Source organism: Rhinoderma darwinii, chromosome 3 (assembly GCF_050947455.1).
Source record: "Rhinoderma darwinii isolate aRhiDar2 chromosome 3, aRhiDar2.hap1, whole genome shotgun sequence".
In the NCBI taxonomy this organism is placed as follows: domain Eukaryota; kingdom Metazoa; phylum Chordata; class Amphibia; order Anura; family Rhinodermatidae; genus Rhinoderma; species Rhinoderma darwinii.
This window is the reverse complement of record NC_134689.1, coordinates 259,200,231-259,227,584: the sequence shown is the minus strand read 5'-3', so window position 1 is coordinate 259,227,584 and position 27,354 is coordinate 259,200,231. Positions and strand designations below refer to the sequence as shown.

At 40.6% G+C, this 27,354-nt stretch overlaps 1 protein-coding gene across 2 annotated transcripts; it reads left to right on the top strand.

Moving 5' to 3' along the window:
* On the top strand, positions 1 to 27,354 carry RBPMS2 (RNA binding protein, mRNA processing factor 2). Of its 2 annotated transcripts, none has more exons than XM_075855159.1 (8): positions 1 to 762; positions 15,988 to 16,065; positions 17,908 to 17,946; positions 18,015 to 18,092; positions 18,543 to 18,693; positions 20,555 to 20,703; positions 26,247 to 26,317; positions 26,440 to 27,354. In XM_075855159.1, the coding sequence occupies exons 1-7, from the start codon at positions 712 to 714 to the stop codon at positions 26,307 to 26,309; spliced, it is 609 nt and encodes a 202-aa protein (XP_075711274.1). In that variant the 5' UTR covers positions 1 to 711; the 3' UTR covers positions 26,310 to 26,317; positions 26,440 to 27,354. The 2 variants fall into 2 exon arrangements, with proteins under 2 accessions (XP_075711274.1, XP_075711275.1); XM_075855160.1 differs by having other exon boundaries at positions 4 to 762; positions 18,030 to 18,092.

The following is a 27,354-nucleotide window of genomic DNA, read 5'->3' as shown; positions in this document are numbered from 1 at the left end:
ATGGCTGCGTTTAGTCATTGATAAATAACTTCCCCAGTAACATTAGCTCACGACCCGTCCATGTTTATTAGGTAGTAAAGGGGAGTTTGTTATTTAACCCGATGTATGCCGGCACGGAGCACACCCCTCCACAGCCGTCTAATTGCCACAAACTACTCTATAATTCACACCCAATAAAACTTCCACAGCGCAAGTTCATCAAAGTTACATTAAAGTTTTTTCTCTCGCCCTTCTGGTAAAAATAAGCGGCCGAGTGGCTGATGATCATCACCGGATTGGCTGTTTCTTCCCTCAGATACTCCGGGAGGAGGACAAGCAGCTGATTCCACTCCTAGCATCACTGGGCACAGCCCTCCACCCCTCCCCTTCTGTGTAACTTTAATTGATGACCCTCCATGCTTGTCCTGATCTTTACTCCCCCCTCCCTAATTAGGCTTTCACTTCAGGAAGGGGTGGTATAAAGAGCAGTCCTCCCGCCTCAGATCTCCTGCACTCTCCCACCTGAGCACTCACAGATACACCTCTAGCACCGCATCACACGCACTGGGCACCTATTCACCACATGAAAAGTTGGGCACCAACTTCAGCTCCAGTCACCACAAGTTCTGCAGCACAGGGGAAAGAAGGGGTGCACGTTCTCTACTACAACAGGGGACCCCAGCATTAGCAACCGTGGACTCTGCAGAGGAATCAGCTGTTGGTTTGTACACCATGAGTACTCTAAAGTCTGACGCTGAGCACAGCAATAACCTAGAGGAAGAGGTGAGTTCTTCCACCCTCCATTCTTTGTCGTTTTCTTCTCCCATTGTAAAATCTTCAATATTCTCCTTGCCTTTCAAGTTCACTTTCAGGTCTCTTTGAAGACTTTCTCAGCTTTGACTTGTGGTAACCTAGTTGTACTATCTTATCGTAACTTCGCGTTTAGTTCTGTTTATTGTAACCTGGGTGTGTTAAAATGCACTTACTAAACACAGATGTAGCAGAGCTAAGTGTTTATATTTTTTTTGCGCAGTGTGAGTTGGGTGAAGCTGTGGTTTACTTGCAGTCCTAGGTAAAAACCGGATGCGTATTGTATTTACGTAGTGGGTTGTCTTGTTTTTGTTACATTCTACAGACATGTAGCTTACGGTTTTATGTAAACTGTTTTACCTCTTGGCGGTTTTGCCTAATGTCACTGGTAAATATTTAGTTGTCCGTCACTAGGCCAGTTCCTATGTTGTCATTGGTGAAGTAAAACATGGCTGTAGACGAGCGGCTTCCTCTGCTTGAGTTTGGTTGTTTAACAAAAAAGTGGATTTCCATGTTGCCAGTTAAACTTGTTACAAAAGGTTGAAGTGTTTACGCTTTCTTGTCTGTTAAGTATTAAATATTATGAAAAGGAGGATGTGTAACTTTTTTTTTTTTCCTTTACATTCCTACACTTGTGTATTGGGTTGTATACACTGAGAGCCTGCAGATATAGAAGTATGTGTTATATAAATACATGGCTATGATTCAGCTTATTCTATTGTGAAGTTAAAATGTATGGACAGTTTTTCCAATATGGTGTATTGGGCTGTGTTCACACTGTTTTTTGCAGGAGGAAAATTCCTCCTGCAAAAACTGCTCCAGTAGATTTTTGCACAGTGGTTTGACAAACTCGTCAAAACACTCGTCGAGGTTTTTTTGTTTTTTTTACTCGTGGTAAAAAAAACTCGTCTGCCTCCCATTGCAATCAATGGGAGGCATTTTCAGGCGGTTTTTGAGGAGTTATTTGGTGCGGTTTCTGCCCCAAAAAAACTCGTAAAAAAACTCAGAACATTAGGGCTCTCCCTGTTCACAGTTTTTTGACGAGTTTTTTGGGGCAGAAACCGCGCCAAAAAACTACTCAAAAAACCGCCCAAAAATGCCTCCCATTGATTTCAATGGGAGGCAGACGAGTTTTTTTAAGAGTAAAAAAAACTTGTCGTGGTAAAAAGAAGCAACATGACCCATCTTGGGCTATGTTCACACGGAGTTCTTTGACAAGTTTTTTCACGCGGAAACCTCGCCAAAAAACTCGTCAAAAACGGGCCGAAAATGCCTCCCATTGAAAAAGCGACATGCCCTATCTTCGGGCGTTTATGCCTCTGACCTCCCATTGACTTCAATGGGAGGCAGAGAAAGCGTATTATGCCCTCAATTTTGAGGCAGAAATTCTGCCTGCAAAAAAACTCAGTGTGAACATAGGTGGTTTCCGCCTCCAAAACCCCATTTCAATGAGTCAGAAAGAGGAATAAAAACCCTTGACGAGTTTTGTCAAACCACTGTGCAAAAACCTACTGGAGCAGTTTTTCAGTTTTTGCAGGAGGAATTTTCCTCCTGCAAAAAACTCAGTGTGAACACAGCATCTGGAAATTAGTTGTGTAGTGTTGGGGGGGGGGGAGACAAATGTCTTGAATTTGACCAGTTCTGCCCATGTTGAGGGTATACCCTTCATCTTGAACCCACGAGTGCATCCAGATTACTTCTCTGGGTTATATTAACTCTAAACGCTCGACTTATTAGTTATAAATGTCAATACAATTAGTCATGAGGTAAGTGTCTAGTTTCAAGTCTTGCCATTATAAATTTAAATCAATTTTTTTTTTTTTTTTTTTTTGTGGGAATTTTACAGGTTATTTGGATCTTGTAGTGAATTGACAATCTGCTATGAATTCAGCTGAAAGTTAGCGCTCAAAGGACAGTTCCTTTTTAATAATGGAAAAGCACAATCCGTTTGCCCATATAACTCATTTGCTGCATTGCCTAGTTATCTGTAATACTGGTCTGGGACTAACCGTTGTATTCAGGCTCAGCGTTGGGGATCAGTTAGGATTTTTCAAATGGTTGACTACATCTACTGTTACCAATAAATGCTCCTACATGTTCTGTTTGAGCCATTGGTGACAATGTAGGTTTTATTTATTGAACCATTGGTAACTGTAATCATTCCAGTTTAGTAGCCTTGCTGAGCGTGGAAAAGCCTGAATTTACACTACAGTCCATATTTGTGAGTTTAGTCTTCCAGTTGCTGTGAGTGATTTGTATCTGTTTTTCGTTGTGATTTATTTTATATTTTTCACTTTTCTGTCTAAACACACAAAGTACAATCTGGCATTAAGGAGCTTATTAAACTGCTCATCGTGGTGTTTAAGGTATATCTGTGTTGTCTTAAATCGGAACCAGTGTATCCTAGTTGTGGACTTATACATTTCCATTGTGGGTGTAGGGGAGGAGAGCTCTACCCAGTTTGTCTAATCCATGGACCCCTTTAATACAATATCCAAATTCCCTAGAGGTTTTTCTCTGACCATAAAACAAGTTGCTAAAAGTTCTAGAAGCTTGCTGACTCTGCTAATCAAACTTGCAAAAATGGGTCAATGAACTAGTTATTGGATCATTACTGGAGACCGTGTTAGGAAAGGTGAATATTTTGATCTTTATAAATTGCTCTGAAACTCGTAGCTTACTGTAAAAGGAATTGCTACAATCACACATTTGATCTGCAATGTAATAATTTCATAATTTAAAGAGAAATCCTCCTGTTTTTGCAGGAAAATAAGCTGTTTTGGTGTGCTTGGTCAGTCTCTAAATTTAATGGGTGCATATAAAGTAAACCATGTGATCCGATCACTGTGCGAAGGATATTAGTGCACTCTGCCAACAATTTTAAGCTATTAGACCTCTTATTCCTCGATTTTCTCTGGCTGTCTGTGCACCGGAAAGTGTAATCTATGCCAGCCATGAACTTCTGTAGATCTGTGCCATAATTTACGCCAGCTACTGGTGTGAAGTATGGTAAATTTGTTAGACCAGAAGTGGCCCTGCCTCTTCCACAAAGCTCTACCCACTTTTTTAAAAAGTTGTGGAAATGGCATAAGTCGCAGTTTTTACTGCAACGTTTGTGCTATTTGAGTCTTTTCTACACCAGAGAACTGGCATAGGAAAGCTAATTTTCCTAGCCGTTTCCAACCAATTAAAATCTGTCAGAACATTTATAAGATGGGTTTCTTGGTGATTAGCGCTACTCCCGTTGAACACTTATACCACCAAAAAAATGTCAATGTGGGGTAATGCAGAATTAACTGTATATGTATATAATATAATTTTTTGGGCCTGATTTGTCAAATGGGCTGTGAAATTACTGCATATAAAATGGTGCCCATACTTGCTAGGCAATATTTGGCTGAACCCAGTTAGGCCAATGATGTAATGTTTGTGAGTGGGTAAAACCCATGGGTTTATGGGGAGTCAGTAGAAAGAACTGTCTGCCAAACTTGCATTCAGCCAATGATTGTGTATGGCTGCCTCCTCTTAACAAATGCAAAGCAGCTTAAAGACTTGGGCCTCATGCACGCGAACATTCTTTTGCGTCTGCAATTCATACGCAAAAAACATGGATGAATTGCGGAACCATTTGTTTCTATGGGCCCATGCACACGACTAGTTTCCATGGTCCGTGCATTGGCCGGGAGCCCAGACCGCAAAAAAAATAGGTTGATTTACAGGCCTCATTTGTGGTCCGGGCTAACAAGTCTATGCACGTCTTGTATGTGCACGGTCCGTGATTGCGGATGGCTCATGTTTCGTTACAGGACAGTATTCCCCGCAGGGAGGCAGGAACACCTAGCGTTACACAACTATGATGCTAGGAACCCAGCTCCCTGCCTCTAAGTTTGGCTTCTTTCAGCTACTGTACTCGGCTTTCAGAATGTGCAACAAAATCCATGAGTATAATATGGAAACCCAGCCTTAAGTCATTAGGTAGCCTTCAGTTAACTTGGGAAACCATGAATTTGCATGTGGGAAAGTCTCAGGGAGGCTCTACCCATGAAGACAGAATTGGTTATGGGAGTTTGCTGCCAGTCCTGGTTTAAGTTGGGTGGACTTGTGCTTGTACATAGCATTAGTGAAGGAAGTGGGCTTTTAATGCCAGGGATACACCTAGATTTTCTGTAGTTCTATGATTTTCAACTATTAAGTCCACAAGACTGCATGCAAGTAGTATGGGAAGGAGAGCTGGTATAACACTAAAATATAACTTTTAATGAGTATTAATAAAAAAAACCTACATTCTTCAGGGTTATATAATTCATCCCTAGGTACTCCTTACATTTTATTAATACTCGTTAAAAGTTATGTTTTAGTTTAGCATTATACCAGCTCTTTCTTCCCTCGCTTTCCATACTACTTGCATGACTCTATGGTGGTGTACACCAGGTATAACAGCTTCAATAATTTAGTACTACAGCATGCAACTCTATGTATTTTATCTGTAGATAAAGAGTTAAAATCCAAAGCCCTACAAAGTCTAGGTATAGCCCTGGCATAAGAATATGTTGACAAGCTGCAGTTCTGACACATGGCTAAAAACTGCACTGCATTACCACAATTTGATGCAATTACTGTGTTAATTGTAAAAACACACACATTTTTGCAGTGAGGTTTTCAGCCCCAAGTCCTTTTGCGTGTGAAGATAAATCTGAAAACTAGCGCTGATTACTATATATTAACCCATTAATTAAGGCCTACAATTGTTACACATGCATGTTTTTTTGTTTTTTTTCATAGCTCCTCTTGCTTTTGACAAGTCTTACCCTCCTGTCTTGTCTGCTAATGACTAGCAGATGCCTGTTTTACACAAGGAGATACAATGCCGACAAATCGTTTTTTAGGTCATCATAAAAGATCTATCAACAACAAATGAGCAATTTCTTGCTGATCTTGATTTAAACAATGTTTACAGGCTTTTACTCAATCTTACATGGGACAATTGTGTAAAATATTGTAATGGTCAGGTCAACCCCCCCCCCCCCCCCCATTCCATATCTAAGTCAATAGAGCGAAAGGCCATGAAATGCATGTTTGAGGAACTTGTTTAAAACCTACAGCTGCTTATTGCATTAAGACCACTTGAAGTAACAGTTCTACATGTGGGAATGGTCTAAAGCATTGTGCACAACACTGTATTGCACTCTTGTAGTGTAGTGCTTTTAAGATTCCATTAAGGAAAAAATTGTTGTACTACACTGCGCAAAGCATTTTAAATGGAGTACCACCGAGAGGCATGGCATGTAACTCCTGGGGTATAGTCTAGGTTCTCAACCTGTGGTACATGGCATGCCTTCCCTTCTAGGGAAATATATGCTGTACAATACTGCGGCATATGAAGTGCTTACAGGCCTCTTTACTCAGTGACCAGCCTATTTTGGGCCTTAAATGGGGTTGTACCAGAATTATCACCTATACACAGGATAGATTATTTTCTAATCACAGGTGTCCCAAACTCCTCAATCCTCCTCACTGTAACCCCCCCCCCCCTGCGAGTAGCAGCTTGAATGGATCTTCAGTCAAGCATGTGTGCTGCCGCTCCATTTGTACAGCACTTGGATATTTCAATCATCCTCGGACACTGAAAAGAACAGCAGCCACCCAAACCGCTCCTTCCTCTGTCCAGCTGATCTCAGGTGGGCCTGTAACTTGAATAGCAGTTCTGTAGTTAGGCTGAGTTCACACATCGCAGAGTTGTCACAGATTTTGTTTCAGTTGACGCAGATCTCACCCATTTGCATTGCAAAAGGTAAAATCTGTGCTGAAAATGAGTCAAATCCGCAACGTGTGAACCCAGCCTTACAAGTGAATAGCGGCTGAGATAAACAAACATGACTCTGATTCTATGTGAATAGAATGAAGCTAATGTAGCCATACAATCAGTTATAGCATTGTAAGCTGACAATGGTATAGCTTTACACTCTATGTTGCACATGATGCTTAGAGCCTTATAAGTACTGTTTTTTTTTTTTTTTAACTGCATCATAACATTCCATCTGACTTCAGTCAGCCGCGGCTGTAGCTTGATGTACATGTAATGTGGCTCACTGCCACTAAACTCCAGACTTCAGTTGTGAAAGGGGGACCTCCATCTAAGGGTACCATGATGCAAAGCACCTGGATCTGATCTAGAGTTAAAGTACATCTAAATCATTTTTGTTATCTCATTGAGGAGATGCTTTTTCAGTTCACATGTGTTTTCCCTTTAAACTCTAAAGCATTACTTTTTGTATTTCGCATCAAAATGTTTGTTCCCTGGAATTGGTTTGGTAATGTGTCAACCCAGGATCTGATTAAATCTTGCCTACACTGTTGGGCCTTGTGGCACTGCAAACATGTACCATTCTACCCATGATACACCATTACTTCGATCACTTGTAACAGTAGCAAAATTGTGTACTATAAATAGCTCCCTGCCTCTTTTTAGTTTGTGGCAACTAAAAGCCACTATTTCTGTTCTCACGGTAATGCTGAGTCCTGAACAGGAAATATATCTAGTTATATGGTGTGTGGAGTAGGTTTTCAGCTGAGAAATTAGAAGTGGATCCGAAAAGTATAAATAAAATACTGACGCATCTGGCATTGGCTAACAATACTAAGCCAAGAACTGAATCAAATTTGCAATCCTGGCCTAACAAATGATTTGACCATAAGACATTAAATATTGCAATAATATCTCACTTGGTATCTTTACCTGATGTACCTTATTTCATGGTAATATCTCCATTTGTACGGTTGTCAAACTGCATAAAGGTATAAGCTAGCTGGATTAAACCCCTACCATTAGTTCTCCTACTACAGTCATTTTAATTCTCTGATCATTGCTATTTCCAAAGAAAAAAAATACATTCTCTAACATTAGCTGGATAAGAATTAATTTCTCAAGTTTTTTTTGTTTCTCAGTTACCAACCACTTATGCACAATAATACACTAAGCCAAAATGCTCATGCACTAGTGCTTTAGCTCCTGCTAAATACTAGGACAGATACAAACTCTAAGCAGCCATGCGTAACAAGAAGCTAGATCCCCTTCTGAGCCCAAACCCATCCACCAGTGCATATTCGACATGATTAGACATAACTGGTAAATATTTTAGGTTATAGGAGTGTTTGGTCCTGATGTGGAATGTTTTCTTGTCATTGCTCACAGAAAACATCCCTAGTGGCTTAATAAGTGAGCTGCTAACATGGGCAGAAGTAAGGGCATGGGACAGATGGGAGGAAGCTAGTGCAGCTGATGGTCACTCTGTTATGTTTTGTCATTTTGTTTAATTTTTTTCATTAAACTAAAAACAGCTGTATTTATCAAACATCCATTTTACCCTTAAGACTATGGACCTAATGCTACACATTACAAAGTAATCTGGGCCCTGAAAAGTTTGGTCTTATAAAACATTAAGGGGATCTGTCCCCTAAATTACTTTAGATGTCAATTGGCTTTTCTTATAAGACAGTCAGGCTACAGGTTCTATTACATGGCCCGACAAGGGCTGTGTAAACTAGCACCGATCAGAGACAGCTTGTTGATCGGTGATCGTTGGCTCCTTTCAAAAGGAGCCATTATAGGCATGAGCACTGGTTACTCCAATCGTTCGTCCCCCATACATTTTTATCATGTCGACAGCATCTCTCCTGGCTTACATCAGGAGATGTGCTGCCGACAACTAATATTTTTTTGGGGCATTTAAAACTATACAATAAGGCAATGAATGAGTTTGCTTGTTGGGCTTCATTCACATCTGCGCTAGGGCTCCGTCTAACTTATTGATTCTGTCAAAACGACAATCTTTGCACAATGTAGACAAACGGAAACCATTGGCACCGGATCCGACACCACTGAAATAAATGGGAATGAAAACTGAAACCTATGGGTTCCATTTGTCTGTCAGGGCTCCGTTTTCATGGAAAGCTCTGTCAGAACAAATGTTCAATTGGCTGGTCATTTCCCTGTTTACACAGGGCAATGATTGGGAACAAGTCTTCTGAACGCTCACTTGCATAATAGAGCTGCTGTGAATGGGCCTTAAGGGTATGTTCACACGGCCTACTTACGGACGTAATTCGGGTGTTTTTGCCCCGAATTACGTCCGAAAATAGCGCCTCAATAGCGCTGACAAACATCTGCCCATTGAAAGCAATGGGCAGACGTTTGTTTGTTCACACGAGGCGTATATTTACGCGCCGCTGTCAAAAGACGGCGCGTAAATAGACGCCTGCGTCAAAGAAGTGACCTGTCACTACTTTGGCCGTAATTGGAGCCGTTCATTGACTCCAATGAATAGCAGCGCTAATTACAGCCGTAATGGACGCGGCGTTCAAGCGCCTGCACATGCCGGTACGGCTGAAATTACGGGGATGTTTTCAGGCTGAAACATCCCCGTAATTTCAGCCGTAACGGACGCCCTCGTGTGAACATACCCTAAAAAAACAACAAAAAAAAGCCTTAACACAGCTTCACTTTTAACAGCATTGTATACTATATCTTAAAGGGGATGTTTGAGAAACCCATTTTCATAGAATTTCCTAACAGGATATGAGTTAACAGTGGGTAAGTGGGGTCCTCTGTTCAGGATCCTTGTTTCTTGGCCATTGTGGAGAGACACTACAAAAAGCAACTCTTGCTCTCTGGTCAACCCATTGATTTAAATGGGTACAGTGTAATTTTATCTGTGGTAGCACTGCAGGGAAATTGAGCATTTACTGAAAATACTTCCTACAGCTTACGGCTAATCACTAGTGGTCCCAGCAGGGGGATACCTTGAGTCTATTGTCAAAAGACCCTTCTAACAATTAGCGATTATCTGAAGTGGACAACACCTTTTAATGTCTGTACCAAGGATTTTTAAATGCTACTGAAGCTTTCAAATAACACCCAGCTGCACACTTTTTAATCCCCCCCCCCCCCCCCATAGTACAAACTGCTGTAAACTGCCCAGACTGACTGATGTGTAGGGTGCGTTACCCTGTACATATCTATAAAAACCTAAATTAATACACTGTTGCCAATTTAAGTAATCGGCAGGTAGCAGTAGACTCGTGTAGTACAAAGCTGACCAGAAATCAAATTTTTATGGGAGTTTCATTTTAACATGGCAATCTTGTGGGATCCCTCTGGGAGATCAGTCACTTGACCAAATGACTATAAACATATATGCCAGAGGTATAAAACTGCTCCTGGGCCCCAGTGCAAAATCTGACTGGCACTCTACCTAAATACCATAATAGTGTGGTCTTATGGGGCCAAGGGGTCTTTTTGTTCCCCACAGGCACCAAGGGCTGGCAAAAAAATTTACCACTATACCCTCTAAGTGCTATGCTCCTGAGGTTTGCTTAGTCAATGAGAGCATGCATGCATATGGGAGTTCTGGGGGTGGTTGAAACATCTATATGGCCAGCTTGAGCTTTTGTGAACCTTTATGACATTTGGTCTCTTACCTTATTGGGCTGTGTTCCCTACTACTGGAATGTGTATCTGATTTAATGTTTGGTCGGCAAACCATATTGCACGTGTGCTGCATCCTCTTTGTAAAAAGTTGGTGTAATAGTGGGGTTGACTGGCTAGTGTCACCCACTCTTACTACCACCTTTATATTGGGGTCACTAGGGTTATGCCTAGTTTCCCCTACCATTCTCTTGTATTAACATAAATCTAGCTTTGCTCCCAAGTAAGCATATACAGCTGTATATAGTAAATAAAGGCAATTTTTATTAATACACAGGAATCACATTTGGATATAAAATACACCAAACACAGTAAATCAGTGTATCCCAATACACCACTTAATATGTATTGAATACTGACACTACATGTGGCACAGTATTAACAAGATATCACAAATACTAATCTATACCACCCCCCACTTATCTAAACATACATATAAGTTATGCTGCAATACACATGCTCACTATTTCTATCCCACTCCCTCCCTCCTAAATATAACTGTCCCTGTACACTAAGGTTTAACAAGAGGGTGGTGGATAAAGGGTTAATTGGGTAAGGGGTTAAAGAACCTTTCACCACCCATACATGTTCAGCTCATAATGGGGAGGGCTGCACAAACTGGGGCACTTTACTTTTTTATTTTCTACCTCCCTCTTTAGATATTGGTGCCCGATATTTAACCCCTTAGTGTCTAAGCCTGTTTTGGCCTTGTGGACACAGCCGACTTTTGCAAATCTGACATGTGTCACTTTATGTGGTAACTCCAGAATGCTTTTGCCTATCCAAGCGATTCTGAGATTGTTTTTCTCGTGACATGTTGTACTTTGATACTGAAAAAATTTCGGCAAATTCAATATTTATTTGTCAAACACATTTAGAGAGAATTTGCAAAAATCTGCATTTTTCTAAATTGTAATGTATCCTCTTGTAAAACAGATCATGCCACACAAAATACTTGCTAGTTTATATTTCCCATAGGTCTACTTTATGTTTGCTTCGTTTTTTGAAGATTCTTTTATTTTTCTAGGACGTTACAAGGCTTAGAACTTTAGCTGCAATTTCTCGCATTTTCAAGAGAATTTCAAAAGGCTATTTTTTCAGGGACCAGTTCAGTTCTGAAGTGGCTTTGAGGGCACCATGTCAGGCTTGAGGAGGTCTTGTGGTGCCAAAACAGTGGAAACCCCCCAAAAGTGACCATTGATCTCCTCTCCACAGCTCTATACACTGTCAGTAGCAGTGACACGCGCCCTTGCCAGTTCAGCAGAAGACTGATCTTCAAAGCTGAAAAGTGCTTTAAAGAGCCTCTGTCACCAGATTTTGCAACCCCTATCTGCTATTGCAGCAGATAGGCGCTGCAATGTAGATTACAGTAACGTTTTTATTTTAAAAAAACGAGCATTTTTGTAGTTATGCAAAGGAGGCTTGCAAAAGTCCAAGTGGGCGTGTATTATGTGCATACATCGGGGCGTTTTTAATACTTTTACTAGCTGGGTGTTCTGATGAGAAGTATCATCCACTTCTCTTCAGAATGCCCAGCTTCTGGCAGTGCAGACACAGCCGTGTTCTCGAGAGATCACGCTGTGACGTCACTCACTTCCTGCCCCAGGTCCTGCATCGTGTCGGACCAGCGAGGACACATCGGCACCAGAGGCTTCAGTTGATTCTGCAGCAGCATCAACGTTAGCAGGTAAGTCGATGTAGCTACTTACCTGCAAACGCCGATGCTGCTGCAGAATCAACTGTAGCCTCTGGTGCCGATGTGTCCTCGCTCGTCTGACACGATGCAGGACCTGTGAGTGACGTCACAGCGTGATCTCTCGAACACGGCTGTGTCTGCACTGCCAGAAGCTGGCCGTTGTGTAGAGAAGTGGATGATACTTCTCATCAGAACGCCCAGCTAGTAAAAGTATTAAAAACGCCCCGATGTACGCACATAATACACACCCACTTGGACTTTTGCAAGCCTCATTTGCATAACAACCAAAATGGTCATAACTTGGCCAAAAATGCTCGTTTTTTAAAAATAAAAACGTTACTGTAATCTACATTGCAGCGCCAATCTGCTGCAATAGCAGATAGGGGTTGCAAAATCTGGTGACAGAGCCTCTTTAACACTGTCAATATCTGATTGGACAGGATCACAACCATAGTAACACGCCCCATTGACCAGGGTGTTAGGTAAATATCGGGTGCCAAATAACAGCACCGATATCTGGAATAGCTGCTTATTTTCAATTCTCTCCTAAAATAAAGTTAATAAAAGTTAATTGATATATTTATAAGAATCTAAATGGTACAATTACAAAACACAACTCGTCCCGCAAAAAACAAGCCCTTATACGGCTATGTTGATGGAATAAAAAAAAGGTTACGACTCTTGGAATGCAACCGTGAAAAAACAAAAAATAATCCTTGGTCATTAACGCGCAGAATGGCATGCCATTAAGGGGTTAATAGACAATTGGGTGTGTTTACTCTTTACCAACTGGGCGTGGTAAAGTGTGACTGACCAATCAGTGTCATACACTTCTCTCCATTCATTTACACTGCACTAGCGATAGTTATATCGTTATGTGCAGCTACATATACACACTATAACATTACTGCAGTGTCCTGATAATGAATATACATCACTACCAGCCTGGACGTGAGGTTTATTCAGAATCCTGACAAGTCTGTAGCATCTGAGATTTACAGCAAGGCAAACTTAATCTTGTGAGTTTATGATGTAACCTGTCATTTCAAATGAGTTTACGTTTGCCTTGCTGGAATCTCACAGAAAAAAATTCAGAGGTGTCAGGATTCTGACTAAACATCATGTCCAGGCTGGTAGTGATGTGTATTAATTATCGGGACACTACAGTAATGTTAGTGTTTGTATGTTGCTGCACATAACTATATAACTATCGCTAGTGAAGTCCAAATGAATGGAGAGGAGTGTATGACGCTGATTGGTCAGCGTCATACACTCCTCTGTACAACACCCACTTGGTTTAAAGTAAAAACACGCCCACTTGGGCATTAAGTAACTCATTAGCATAAAGCTAAAAATCACTCGGTTTAAAATAGACGGTTTTAAAAAAAAAAAAAGCATTACTGTCCCCTACATTATAGCACCGATCTCCTTACATTGGATATAGGGCACTTATAATGTGGTGACAGAGCCTCTTTAAGGGCAAAATCTTTTTTTTTTTTTTTTAGAGCTCTCAAATGTGGGGATTCAAAAACAAACCCCCACCGATCCTGTGGGTAGGTAATAAATAGTGACAGAACCTCTTTAAGGTTTAGAATTCTCTGATTAGAATTATAATTTTTTTTTAATGGAAGCTATTCTAAAAATTAAACTAGACCTAATAAGTATTGCCACAGCCATATTGACCTGTATTAAACTGCCACACTATATATCCTGCGCAGTAAACGATGTAATATATTTAAAATATGCCAGAATTTGCTTTGTTTACCACCTTTTAAATAAAAAAAATTAAAAGAATAAGTTAATTAGTGGCATGTACCACAAAATACCAATGAAAACTACTTCTGCTAATCATGCAATAAACAAGCCTTAATATGGCTGTTGGAAAGCGACAACGCAAACTCAATGTGTTTCCATTGCCCCCTAATCGGGGCAACGATTTGCTTCAGATGTGCGGATGTTTGGACAGAGTGCTGCAGAAAAGTCAACAGACCATACACTCCTCTCAGATTTCCATAGCCTGTCTCTGTATAACCTGCCTTCTGTGGTGATTAGTCACATGTGATTGCTGTACCCCATGATTGGCCACAGCAGTCACATGTGATGAAGCAAAGGTGTGGCCAGGAGGTCAGATTTGTTTTGGAATTTGCAATCAAGTTCTGAAACAGCTGTCATTTCTTGTAGAATATCTGCAGTGATATTTAAAATCCACACTGCAGGTCCATTTATGCACTTATTTTTTGCGCAGCAGGTAGATGAGATGTATTCAAATGTTATCCACTTTGCTCAACACAACATACGACACTTATAAACTGCAAGTGAACATATCCTAGGGCCCGAACTACTCCTTAAGGGGTCAGTATTAAAATTGGATTAAAAAAACATGCAATAGTTTGGTGCTTCAGCAATGTTTTAAGTGAGCTTAAAGCATATGTTCACCTTTCAGGACCATTTTCTGATTTAAATTTACATAAAAATTACCATTTGTGTCCAGATCTTTTCACTTTTTTTACATTTTTTTTTAAATGTACTATTCCTGAGCTGCAGCCTACACTACATTGTAGAGCTGCATTCCCAATTCTGCAAGAACTGAAATCTCATGGCTTTCCTTGCTGGCTAAGTGTCTGCTCAGACCATGCGCTGCTAAGAATTCTAGCAGGGTAGGCTAGCAATGGCCAACTTCATTACAAGAGCCTGGCTGTTACAACTAAAACGGAATTATGTTTATTACACTATAGGCTGCAAGAATGAATTAAGAGCCTGTTCACGTTACCGTTCTGTTGAGGGGTCCGGAGGTTTGTCGGGTTAACCCCTTCAACGGAGAGGCAAACGGAAACCTAATCTTCCGTTTCCCTCACCATTGAGCTCAATGGTGATGGAAACCTAGCTAATGGCTTATGTTTGTCACCGTTGTGACAGGGTTCTGTTCTAGACAGAACAAATAGTCGACTGCTATTGATTCCATCAAAACGACAGAACCCTGTCACAACGGTGACAGACAGAACCCATTAGCTAGGTTTCCATCACCATTGAGTTAAATGCTGGGGGAAATTAAAGCTGAGGTTTCTGCTGAGGGGTTGACCCGACGGAACCCCCTCAGTGGAAAGCGACGGTGATGTGAACACAACTTAACACAAGTCGATGGATGTTTTCAGTTGATATTTGTCATTTTTCTGAGGTCTGAACTGGAAAAGCAGCACTAATTACTTCCTTAGAATCCACTTGAATCCATCATTGAGAGATGTCAACCACTAGCTGGAATGAAATGCTCAGTCTCTAAGGTTCTTCAGCAGCTCCAGTGTCCATAAACTAACACGTGACCTCAGATTTCTAAGGGCCTATTAACATCCGCATTGGGCTTGTATAGTCCATGAAAACAGTGGCATGTGCAGATGCTGTTTTGCAGAGTTATTCTCCCCTGGAAGCTTTACTTTGGAGCACATCTCCAGAATATGGTGCCATATTGAGGTTGGATAATGATGTAGCAATCCAGCTTCCTTTAAAGGGGTTTTCCCATGAGGGACATAGGATATGTCAGGTGCAGGTCCCACCTCTGGGACCCGCACCGATCTCCAGAACAAGGTCCCCTAAACCCCGTTCAGCCACTGGTTTAGGTGAATTCCGACCATAAAGTTATATGGTTGAGTTACGAAAACAGCGTAGCTCACGTGCTACGCTGCTTCTGTAACTGCCATTCATTACTATGGCAGTTACGCAAACACAGCTCAGCGAGTTATGCTATTTACATAACTCCTGACCATATAAGAAGGAAGTGGCTGGGAGTCAGCTGCAGCAGACTAAGCTAGAATGGGGTTTAGGGGGCCCAGTTCTAGAGATAGGTGGGACCCACATCTATCTGACACTTAAGACCTATCCTGTGGATGTCTTATGGGAAAACCCCTCTGCCATAAATGCCCCACATTAAAAGTTAATCGGGGGATTGTACTTGCAAAGTATAATGAATGCTTTCTAGATAATGTATAAATGTACTTGACTACTGTCTTTATATCCTTATCTACAGGTCAGAACACTCTTTGTCAGTGGTCTTCCAATAGACATCAAACCCAGGGAACTTTACTTGCTATTCCGCCCATTTAAGGTAGGATGAGCATCGATTGTTTTCAGAATGATATAGCAAGCTTCATTTCAACTCATTTAAAATGGGCAATGGAAATTTTGCATTAATGTTCTAAAATAGTCTAATTTTAGTGACTCCAACACTATTTAATCGCATTTTCATGTAGGACCAAAAATAGGTCTAGAAGCAATGGCATGCTATATACAAAAACTATTTAATCGACATTACATTTGTTTAACCCCTTCCCACCCACACAAATATTGGGCCAAGGGACAGGTTCTTTCTCCTGCAGCCGGTTAACTTATGTGCGTTTTAATGGCACTGTGTGCTCGCACAGTGCAATTGACTGCCCCATCTTGTACAGTGACAGTTAACTGAAATCATTCCCCCCCCCCCCCTGTCAATAAAACAGTGTGCATATTGAGCGATTTGCTTCGGAAAGAAGCAGCCACTGCATTTACTTGGTTACTAGGGAACCCTGTGACATCACAGGGATTCCTTGTATAGAGGGGTCTTAAAAGGATGCAGAGAAGATGTGACCTGTCATGTATGGCAATGCAGATCACTGGTAACCATGATCTAATAAGCTTTTGCCCTTAGGACTGTCAGTGATCTGTATAAGGGGACAGCAGGGAACTCATAAATGTGTTCCCTGCTAACCTGTGACAAAGTTAAAAAAATATAAATACATACAGTAAAAAATAAAGTGCACACATTACACCAATTTTATACGTTTTATGTGACAAACTTGTTTTGCATGGATGTTACTTGGGCATTAATACCTCCGTCAAACAGAATATTTTGTACCAAGCATAAAATCGCCCTTGTGACCAATTTTAGTCCTAACACCGTATCTACTTTTGCACATTTACTAAAACGCTGCTCTATAGTGATTATAGAGCGCTCGAGACTATAGTGATGTCATATCTTACACAATGTACATATATTTGACATTGCTATATGCAGGAGAATTAGAGTATTAATTTTTGGGGTAAATATTAGTGAAAGTGGCTTTCGTTTTTGCTTTTTTTTTTTTTTTTTTTTTGTTCATTGAATATTTCCTTTTAAAGATATTTAAAATTGGAGCAGATATTAAATTTTTTTTGTACAAGAGCCCTGTGTCCTGCACAAGACTATCTTTTGGGGTAGACTAAAACGGAAACATTTTTTAGGATGAGACCCTGGTCATGAAAGGGTTACATTTCAAGGAATTATAATAGGATATGAACAGTTTCCCAATGTCTTTAGGGGAATGGGAATTGAATAGGTGGGAGGCAGTCAAATGCTAGATGGCTAAAATCCCTTAGTTCAAAAAAAGGTAACTGGTTTATTTTTCTCTTCCCTTCTTTGCCTGAACTGGGGGTCTTACTACAGTGAAAGGTACAATTTCAGATTCCACCACTCTGCCACTGTACATAAATCAAATGATGGGCTAAATTGACAAGGATTTTACACTTTAAAATGTACTTTGATGCTGCTTAACGTGGTTGTGTATAATATGGAAACATGTGAGCTTTATCTCCTTGTAAGTTTGGCATTTTAAAGTTTTATGCCCATGTCAATTTCTCAATCTCATCTGTCAAATTGCACAGCATAAGCACAAATTCCCACACTGACAGAGCACAGCCTTAGGCACTGCTGGGAAGTTATGGGTACCACTTAAATTCTGCTACTGGGGACCACAGCACCACCTCATGGCAGAGGGTGCACATACACTCCCTCTGCAGCTTGTCACTGCTGTCCCCAATTAATCATGCAGATCTACCCTTTCCTAGTGTCCAGCACTTCCACTTCCCAATGCCGCAGTAACACCACAGGCTTTTCCCATTTCTAATATCCTATCTTAATTTTTCATTCTCTTAGGGATATGAAGGATCACTGATAAAGCTAACCTCAAAACAGGTAACATTTTTTTTATTTTATTCTGTTATGCACTAATGTAAAAGACTAACATTTGTTACTTTAAACAGTTCTTGTTTCTCCAGCCTGTAGGCTTTGTCACCTTTGATAATCGGGCTGGTGCAGAAGCTGCAAAGAATGCCTTAAACGTAAGTGGCTTGTGTTCGATTTTAAGTGACACTGACTAAACTTTCCATTGATCTTACAGAATTGTTTGAATCCAGTATGCCATGTAACCTTTCATCCACGTGTCCACTTTACTTCCAACCAGAAATAAATAAACCTTTAAACTTTTAAATCTGTCATTGAAACCTGAACTTATGATAAATTGTCTTGCATGTCTTCACAACCCCTTAAATCCTGAAGTATTTTATCAATTGTTCCTGATATTTTAACGTTCAGCTGGACACTTATGTTGGAGTACTATGCCCTTAATTTGTGAAATATTGGTATCCCATTACTAGTGGAACTATATGAAGAACTGTTCATAATACACTGAACTACTTGAAATTGCATGGCATTGCTTTTGTTTAGGACACTGCTTTAACGATTGCAATGTATATGGGTCCAGTAAGACTTTCCATTGGTCCTTTCCTTAGGGTATCCGTTTTGATCCAGAGAACCCACAGACCTTAAGACTAGAGTTTGCAAAGGCCAACACAAAGATGGCCAAGAACAAATTAATGGCTACACCTAACCCCACAAACCTCCACCCTGCACTTGGAGCGCACTTCATTGCACGAGATCCATGTAAGTTATGATACTGCTGATTTTGTAAAAAAAAAACAATTAGGGGAATTAGTCAGTCTCAGTTAACATGTTCTGTGCACATGTTTGTGGTATACGACCACTTAAGTTTTTAAAGTTACAGAAACGTATGCATTTGTAACATATGCTTTTTTGTTGTATACATTTGTCTGTTCTTACTTAAAAAAAACGCATATTTTTTGTTCATCTAAATCAAACTTTATCAAGACAAGATTTCCCATATATGGTGACAAACCCAATGTTTGCACACGTTAACATTTAAGATTGCATATGTCACCATTGACTTCAATACAAATAAACGTATTCGTTTTGAAAGTACTGAAAAGCATAGTAGACTATAGTTTTCAGGACATGGGGAGGGGGGGGACAGAACATAAGCACATAATGTCGGCAAAAACTGCATCTGTCCTGACCATAGAAATCAATGTGCACACTGTGCTACACGTTTTGCCTTTTCACAGAATTGTAGAGAGCACAGTATCTCTAGAAGACTACACATTGTAAGGTAATGGTATACTGAAAGTCAGGTGACTGAGGAGGAAAGCCATGGATCCCACAAGGCACGATGGAGGTGGAGAATCAGTTCTCACAGCCTCCAACTTTTCAAAACTAGCGATACGATTAACTATTAACCATAGAGAAATCAAGATCTGCTGTACGCCACTTTGAAGCTATTAAGTTACCAATTAAATGGGTTGTCCTGAAGTCTTGAGATTTGTAGATCAAACTTATTTTACTTCAAAAGCTTACTAATTTGACAATCGAAAGTTGCAGAATAGAAGTTTCCTTTCCTCCATGCTCAAGATGTTTGCCATCAAATTAACCTGTGCCAGGTGGATCTAGTTGAGGATTTTTCTCACAGGTGATTACCTAAATGCAGTGTGATGTATAGAATTTAATATTTGAGGCATACAGTGGGAGTTCTATTATGGAGCTTCAAAACTAAGCCTTAATACAGCTGTGGACAAATGATTATACTGCAGTCCCAAAGATTTCTATGGGTTCTCTATTTGATAGTTGTACGGATCAATAATAAATTCTAATAAAACCATAAATAATGGCTTCCATCTAAAACAAAAGTTTTACAGTTTCTTTATATACTTAGTTGGCCTTCTATTGGTGGTTTGCTAATGGGAAGCAAGATTAGTATAAAGGAATTGGCATGCAACTTGCTAAACAAAATCCAGGCTTTACTTGCAAAGTGATACTATAACATGGGGGTTGCCAGGCGTTTTAGTCACACCTACAGCAACTTATCTTTTCTATTGCATGATGAAGTAAAACGTGTTTTTTTTTTTTTTTGTTTTTCGTCTAGCAGTGTGCTCTGTGTAATCACATTTTGTTAGATTTTGGGTTTTGATACAGCTGCTTTGTATCCTGTATACAGAACAGCTGTATCTAGCGCTGATACCTGAATCCATGAGGTCAGCAGGACTGACTGGTTAAGTGTCAGCGGGTCCTGGGGGTCTCTGACATGCAGGATCGAGCTGTTAATGTATTTTCACACAACTGCTTAAATACTGAGCTGTTCAGCCGCTTTTGAAGCCAAACTTTTTTGCAGCATATATATATATATATATATATATATATATATATATATAGCCTTTAATCAAATTAAAAACCATGATGGCACATGTTTGTCTGTGCATGAGTTAAATAATGCCACAATCTGCAAAGTAAAGTTAATCTACATGGAGTTTTAGTAGAATAAAGGGTTCTCTTCCGATGGTAAGACTCTGCAACCTACATTTCATGTGTACTTGCTTCATGGCCAGCAGTTCATGACCGCTAAAATGGTTTCTCAAAGTTTTCCTAAAACTAACTTTTTTTTTCTCCTCTGTAGATGACCTAACAGGTGCTGCACTGATCCCAGCCTCACCAGAAGCTTGGTCTCCCTATCCACTGTACGCTACAGAGCTAGCACCAGCAATCCCACACGCTGCATTTACATACCCAGCTGCAGCTGCCGCCGCAGCAGCTCTCCATGCGCAGGTACACTTTCACCCTGCTGTGAATTAAAGACTGGTTTTAAAGTTCTAATGTATTATGATTTGAGAAGACTGGAAAGTGAAGTTTTTCTTTTGTTTGTACTTAGTAATTTTTTTTTTGTTTTTTTTTTTAAAAACTTAATGGGAAGGAGCTGGTGACGACTGAATTGGAAGCAGGGGATGGGCATATTGCAAATAAGTAACCATGTGGACTCATAAATGGCTTATCACTGCAGAGACCCACATTTTGACACATGACCTTCTAAAGACAATGTAAACATTTTCCATGACCGTAATTAAAAATGCTCATTATCGCTGCTTTAGCTTGCCAAAACTCCAGCTTTCAGAATCTTCAGAAGCCTTTAAGTGAATTTTTTTCATAGGCTACACAATTATAATATCAAGACTTTAGGGCTAGTGCTTCTCGACTTCTGTTGCCGAAACTTCTGTACCTAAAATTCTTCCATACATAGAAACAGGCTTTTTTTTCTGCAGGATGTGCAAGGATTCTTTTAGACCTTTCTGTACATCTGAATGGAATTGATAACAAATTATGCCACATGTGAACATATCTTAAAGGGGTTTTCCAGTCCCTAAAAATTGACTGCCCACATTCTCAGGGTAGGCCATCAATGGCTAATTGCACAGGGTCTGGGACCTGCCGATCAGCGCTTTTTTTTTTTATTTATTTTTGTTTTATTTTTTTGGGGGAGTGAGTGCAGCAATCATACAAGTGCTGTTTCTCAATTTCTACTTGCTCACTGTGAATCCCCACTGCAATACTGTGAATCACCACTACATTTGTCAACTATTCAGTGAGCAACTAGAAATTTAGAGGAAGCCCCGCTCATCTGAGCACTGCACCCTCTTCAAAACTGCTGCTCAGCTATGGACAGGCCTATCCCAAGGCTAGGCTGTCAATTTTTAGGGACTGGAAAGTGCTCCTCAACAGCTTATTCTGAGTTACTGAAAGGTACGCTTTAAATGTGTTGGGTTGAAATTCTCTAGTCAATGATCGTATATGTGCTTGCACCATGAGCAAGCCTTAGCTGCCTTCAAAGCAATCATTCTGTTTTTAATACTGCACTGTATTAACATAATCTGAATGGTTGACCGATTTTGTTCAATATAGTTAAACATTACGTTCTCCTACTAACCGAAGACTGCTTTAAGCAATTTTACAAGGGTCTATGGCCTCCTGCACACGTAGTGTTTTCCACCTCAAAATCTGAATTCTATTTCCAGGTTTTGCTAGGGAATTCACCCCTTCTACACTGAACTTTGAAATCTGCAGTGATCAGAGTGAGCATGCTGCAGTTTTAAAAATCCACAGAATGCTGATTTTTGGAGTGGAAAATGTTCAGCTGCATGTGGATTTAAAAAAGTCATCCGCTTGCTTCCAACAGTCGTCCGTTGCAGACTTTCCACCAACAAATGCAGATGGCCTGAAGGCCCGTTTTCAGACATGGCAGATTTGCAATGTGGATTCTGCCATAAAAATCTTACGTGTATTGTAAATTGTTGAAGGTTTTCAAAACCCCATCCACGTAGTTTACGACATCTTTGCAGATTTGAGGGCTTTCTGCAGGTTTTAACACATCCATATTTGCAGTAAAATCCATGGTGGAAGATATGTGCCAAGTCTGGCCTTACCAGTGATGAAATAAAACTCCAGTATAAATCTGGCTTAATAAAGTGATTAGAGTAAGCTAAAATGCACCTGTCTGCTAACGTATCTTATACTGTTTGGTCCCGGTGAAGAATTGTTGCATTGCCTTTTTTTTTTATTCTTTTTAAAATGGCTTCTAAATATTTAGTTGCGAGTCATTTTGCCTGTGTGGGTTTTAATTTGTTTACACCACAGGTCAGGGTTTAGAGTACTCTCTGTTCGTGTTCACAAAATTGCTTGGGACAGCCACTATTTAACAATCAAGATCTTAAGAGCCATCTTCTCTTGGCTGTATTCTCAATAAGAACACTGTCTAAATTTGTAGTTTCACCCTTGACGTACATTCGCTCCTAAAATGATGCTTAGTAATGGAATGTTATCTCCTGCTCCCTCCCCCCTGCTCTTGCCACAGACTGAACAGAAAACATCTGTCTGAAAATGGCTATTGGATAGTTGTGTAATATCCTCCATTGCTTATTTTACAAACCAATTTTCTGGGTGGAAGATAGGAATTCAAGGGATATCTGCATAGTTTAAATAGCCATTAAACAAATGTAACTTTTGCAGGTCTAAAAAAGCAGCTCATGCTATTCTCGGAAGCAACAGTAAAAACTAATACTTTCCTGTGAAGGCTGCTTAACCAAGCAGTGTAGCCAAATTATGTATTTGACCTGGCTACAACATGGCTGACAGCAGCTCTTTATATATATATTTTCCATAAAAAAAAATTTATGACTCTTCCCTGTTTACTTTTGTAGTGTCACTTTTTTATAATTCACTCCGTGTACCAGTTCTAGGGTGAAAAAGCGTTGGTAAGTTCACTTTTTTTTTTTTTTTTACGCGGAAACTGTCAGAACGGGCCAGAAATGCCAACCATTGATTTCAATGGGAGGCGGAGGGGTTTTCCCTGTCCTAGCTTCGGGTGTTTACATCTCTAACCTCCCATTGACATCAAGGGGAGGCAGAGCGTGTTTTGCGGCGTTTTTTCCCTCCGCTCAATGACCGCGGACGAAAAACACTGAATCGGCGTGCAGGCAGTGACATGCCCTATCTTGAGGTGTTTTCCGCCTCAAACCCCATTGAAATCCATGGGAGACGCTTTTTTTTTTGCCTTTTTTTTTTTTATGTGTTTTTCGGCAAACTCTCATGGTTATTCCATCTTTCTGTTTAAGAGATAAAAAAATAACTCAAACACCTCCTAAAACAATGCAAAAAATCGCAGCAAAAACAAACACGTGTGGTACAAAACAACTTAAAAAAAGTAATTTCTGCCTGAAAAAACGGTGAACAAGGCCTGAAGGAGTTATTCCACAGATGTGGTGTGTTAAAAAAAAACCCACTTGTTTAAATATGCAAAAACAAGTGTCTAGATAATGCTGTGTACAATTGTGGCACCCCTGGTGTCCTTATTCCCTCTTAGAACATCCACCTAATGTGTCCAGTGCCAGTAGAAACGTATGCAGTGTCTGGATCCTCATGTACACATGTGATGGAGTGATTCCTGCTAAATGTCAGGCCAGGTGATAATCTGTGCACTAGGTGGATGTCATGAAGGGATGTTATGGAACCCACTGGTGTTCTATAGAATCCCAAGTATGGAACAGCAGAATCTAGACCAACTGGAAACCTTTAAACATAATTCTTCTGTTTGACATGATTTAACTCTGACAACTGCTTTAAAAAAATAAAAATAAATTTAAAAAAAACCTCTTCCTATCGCCATCTAATGGCTTGGGTACATTTACTCCAATTATGACCACTTTCTCAATGGTTAATAGGGGTGGTGTATACATGTGCACTGAGGTAGGTGTAAGGTTTTGAACTCCTAAATTACTTTGGACAGAGTAAGCAGCCGGTGCAGTGAATGCCGATCAACGACACCTTGTTGATTGGCGCTCGTTTGCTCCAGTCACACAGAGCTATGGATGGGGATGAGTGGTCGTTACTTCGATACCTCATCACCATCTATCATGTTGGCAGCATGTTTCCCTGTTTACTCATGGAGATGTGCAGCCGACAACGATAAGCCCTTATTCACACGACATTTCCCAGCAGGGTGACAGCAGTTCATAAAACAGCTGTCACACTGCCGCAGCAGGAATATTAGACCCCTAAGGAGGCTATTCACTTTTTTTTTTTTTTTGACTGGCCAGGAAACCCGGCCGTCCAAAAAATGTGGCATGCCTTATTTTCAGCCGTACACCCGGCCGCCCAGCTCCCAGTCTGAGGCCAGGTAATACACAGCCATCACTGGAATGTGTCCCGAGTGATGGCCGTGTCTACCGTCATGGTCTCCTCCTCACAGCGCAGTGCATAGGAGGACTTTATACCATTCGGACGAAGCGCTATATGCTGCCGGTACATTTCTACAATGTGGGGGTGCTGTATACAGGGGTACTGTGTGGCAGGGCCAGGGTGTACAGCAGGTGGAAGGGGTCGCTGCGCTGGCTCCCATCCCCTGCTTGGTTTAAAAGCGGCCCAGCAAATAAGCAGCCGCCTTTCCACCCGGGCGCTACTTCAAGCATCGCTACCGCTATAGGGGCTGCTAGCGGCGACACCTTCCATGGCCGATGGCGCTGCTACTGCTGTAGCGACACCACTATAGCAGAGCAGGGAGGTATCTCCCTGCTCTGCTATATGCTAGCCCTACTTTAGCTCCCTGAAGGAGTGGAAACCCTGTGTTCGGGGATTCCACTCCTGGACAGTGCTTGATGACTCTGTCCATATATGGACAGTGACACCAGGGGCAACTCCTGTAGCAGAATCCCCGACCATTCTGTGAACAGGGATTCCACACCAGGAGAAGCCAGTAAAACGTTCAGTGTCCATAAATGGACACAGACGACTGGCTTTTCCTGAAGTGGAATCTCCGGCCACATGGGGATTCCACTTCAGGAGTTGCCCCTGATGTCACTATCCAGATATGCCTGGAACGGAATCGGTACGAATGCAAACCAGCCGGGAAAAATGGCTGATTTTATCGGCCGACACTCGGACCCAGTCGTGTGAATAAGGCTGGATTCACACGAGGATGTTCGGTCTCTAAAGGACTGAACATATTTCGGCTGCAAGTCCAGGACCGAACACACTGCAGGGAGCCGGGCTCCTAGCATCATAGTTATGTATGACGCTAGGACAACTCTGTCCCGTTCTGTAATGTTTTCAGTACGGGAAAGTAGTTCAATGAAGAGGCAGTGACACCTAGCGTCATAGATAACTATGATAGGAGCCCGGCTCCCGGCAGTATGTTCGGTCTGGGGTCTGCTGCCGAAATACATTCTGTATTTTACAGACCGAACATGCTTGTGTGAATCCAACCTTATTGTTTTTAAAACTATACCACCAGCAGATTGAGCGTCTGCTCGTTCAACTGCTCATCGTTCCAGTGTTTACACAGCAATTGGCAACGTGCCTATATGAACTCGTCTGCCTGTTGTAAAGGCGGTTTTATAGAGTTCAGTAGCTATCTTCCCAGGGGAAGCTTTGATTTGGGAGAACATGGAGATGTCAGACTCCCAAGTGGTGTGAACTTTACTGCTCCTTAGACTATAGAAATGCCGATCTATTCCATCATGCTTTTTCATTTCTTTGCATGCTACTGCTTTCCAACTTGTCTTGTTTGGTCCTGTCCATTTATTTACTAAATGTGAGGGCCTGGTCTGTTAACGCATACTATCTAAAAACCTTTAGCTTTACTGCACCTAGACAAAAGCATTCAGCAGGATATAGGGACGATCTTTATTGAAATGAACACTGAATCAGTGATTCCTACAATTAGTCATACTATAAAACATTTTTTACTGTACTTGGTGGTACCTGTGTAACTTTCACTTGGTTTATGTAATGTAAATGTAAGCATAAATATTCTTGATCCTCAGATGCGTTGGTATCCACCGACTGAAGCCACCCAGCAAGGATGGAAATCTCGCCAGTTTTGCTAAGCTCTATGGTAAGTACTGTAGATAAAATCAATGTTCAATAGACAAATTTGCATACTGTAATAAGGGTGTACTAAAACTCTTTCAGCTAACAAAAAAAGGAGTAAACTACATTTTATCTTTCTCTCCCTAGGATTGCAACCCAACATCTTGGATTTTTTTTTGATTTTTTTTTTCCTTCATGAAGTGATGTGCCCAGACATGAACAAATAGCGTTCACTGAACATTGTATTTCTCCATATGCCTCCAAATATTTGGTCCAGCTCTCCCAACATGGAGTCTTCCAGCCAATCCCTTGCATCAATATTGACCAGTCTTTCTGTGGATAACTATTAACTGTGTGTAAATGAAGCCATCTGCTGACTTTTGAAACTGGTAGAACAGGGTCTGGTTGTAGCAAGTCCATGCTCTGTTCATTTCTGTAACGCTAACAAATTTCCTTTTGTTGCATGTTAAGTTTTCTGGCATGAATTTACTATTTAAGTGTGTGGTAAAGATCTATTGTGTACAAGTTTTGAGAAGGTCTCCCTTGAGACCTTTGCTCTAGTCATGCTTCTAATGTGCTGCTCATTCCACCACCTCAAATGCAGTCAAGTCTTCTAACCTGGTCTTTAACTTTATTTACTTTTTCATTGGAGAGTCTGTTTCTGCCAAATAATGCAACCTTATGGGGAAATGGAGCAAAAGTACCAGTATTTTTGTAACTTGTTTAATAAGGAAATATTTATGCATCATGTGTTTGTTTGTTTTTTGTGTGGTATTAATTATTAAAAATATATTAATCCGTCATAAGTTAATGTTCAGTTAAAGAGCTCATTCTGTATGGTTTGTCTACTGTACTCTATGAACAATTGTGCAATTTTGTTTTGCTGCAGTCTACTGCTTGGTATTGTCTTCAGTATTATGAAAGGTCTCCTGCGAGTATTGAGAAATTGTTTCTTCAATAATGATTCTGTGAGAATGTGATACTGTATAAAATATAAACTATTTAAGAATTGTTTGTGTGAAATTTCACATTTCTGACCATTAAAGCAATTGAAAACCTGTA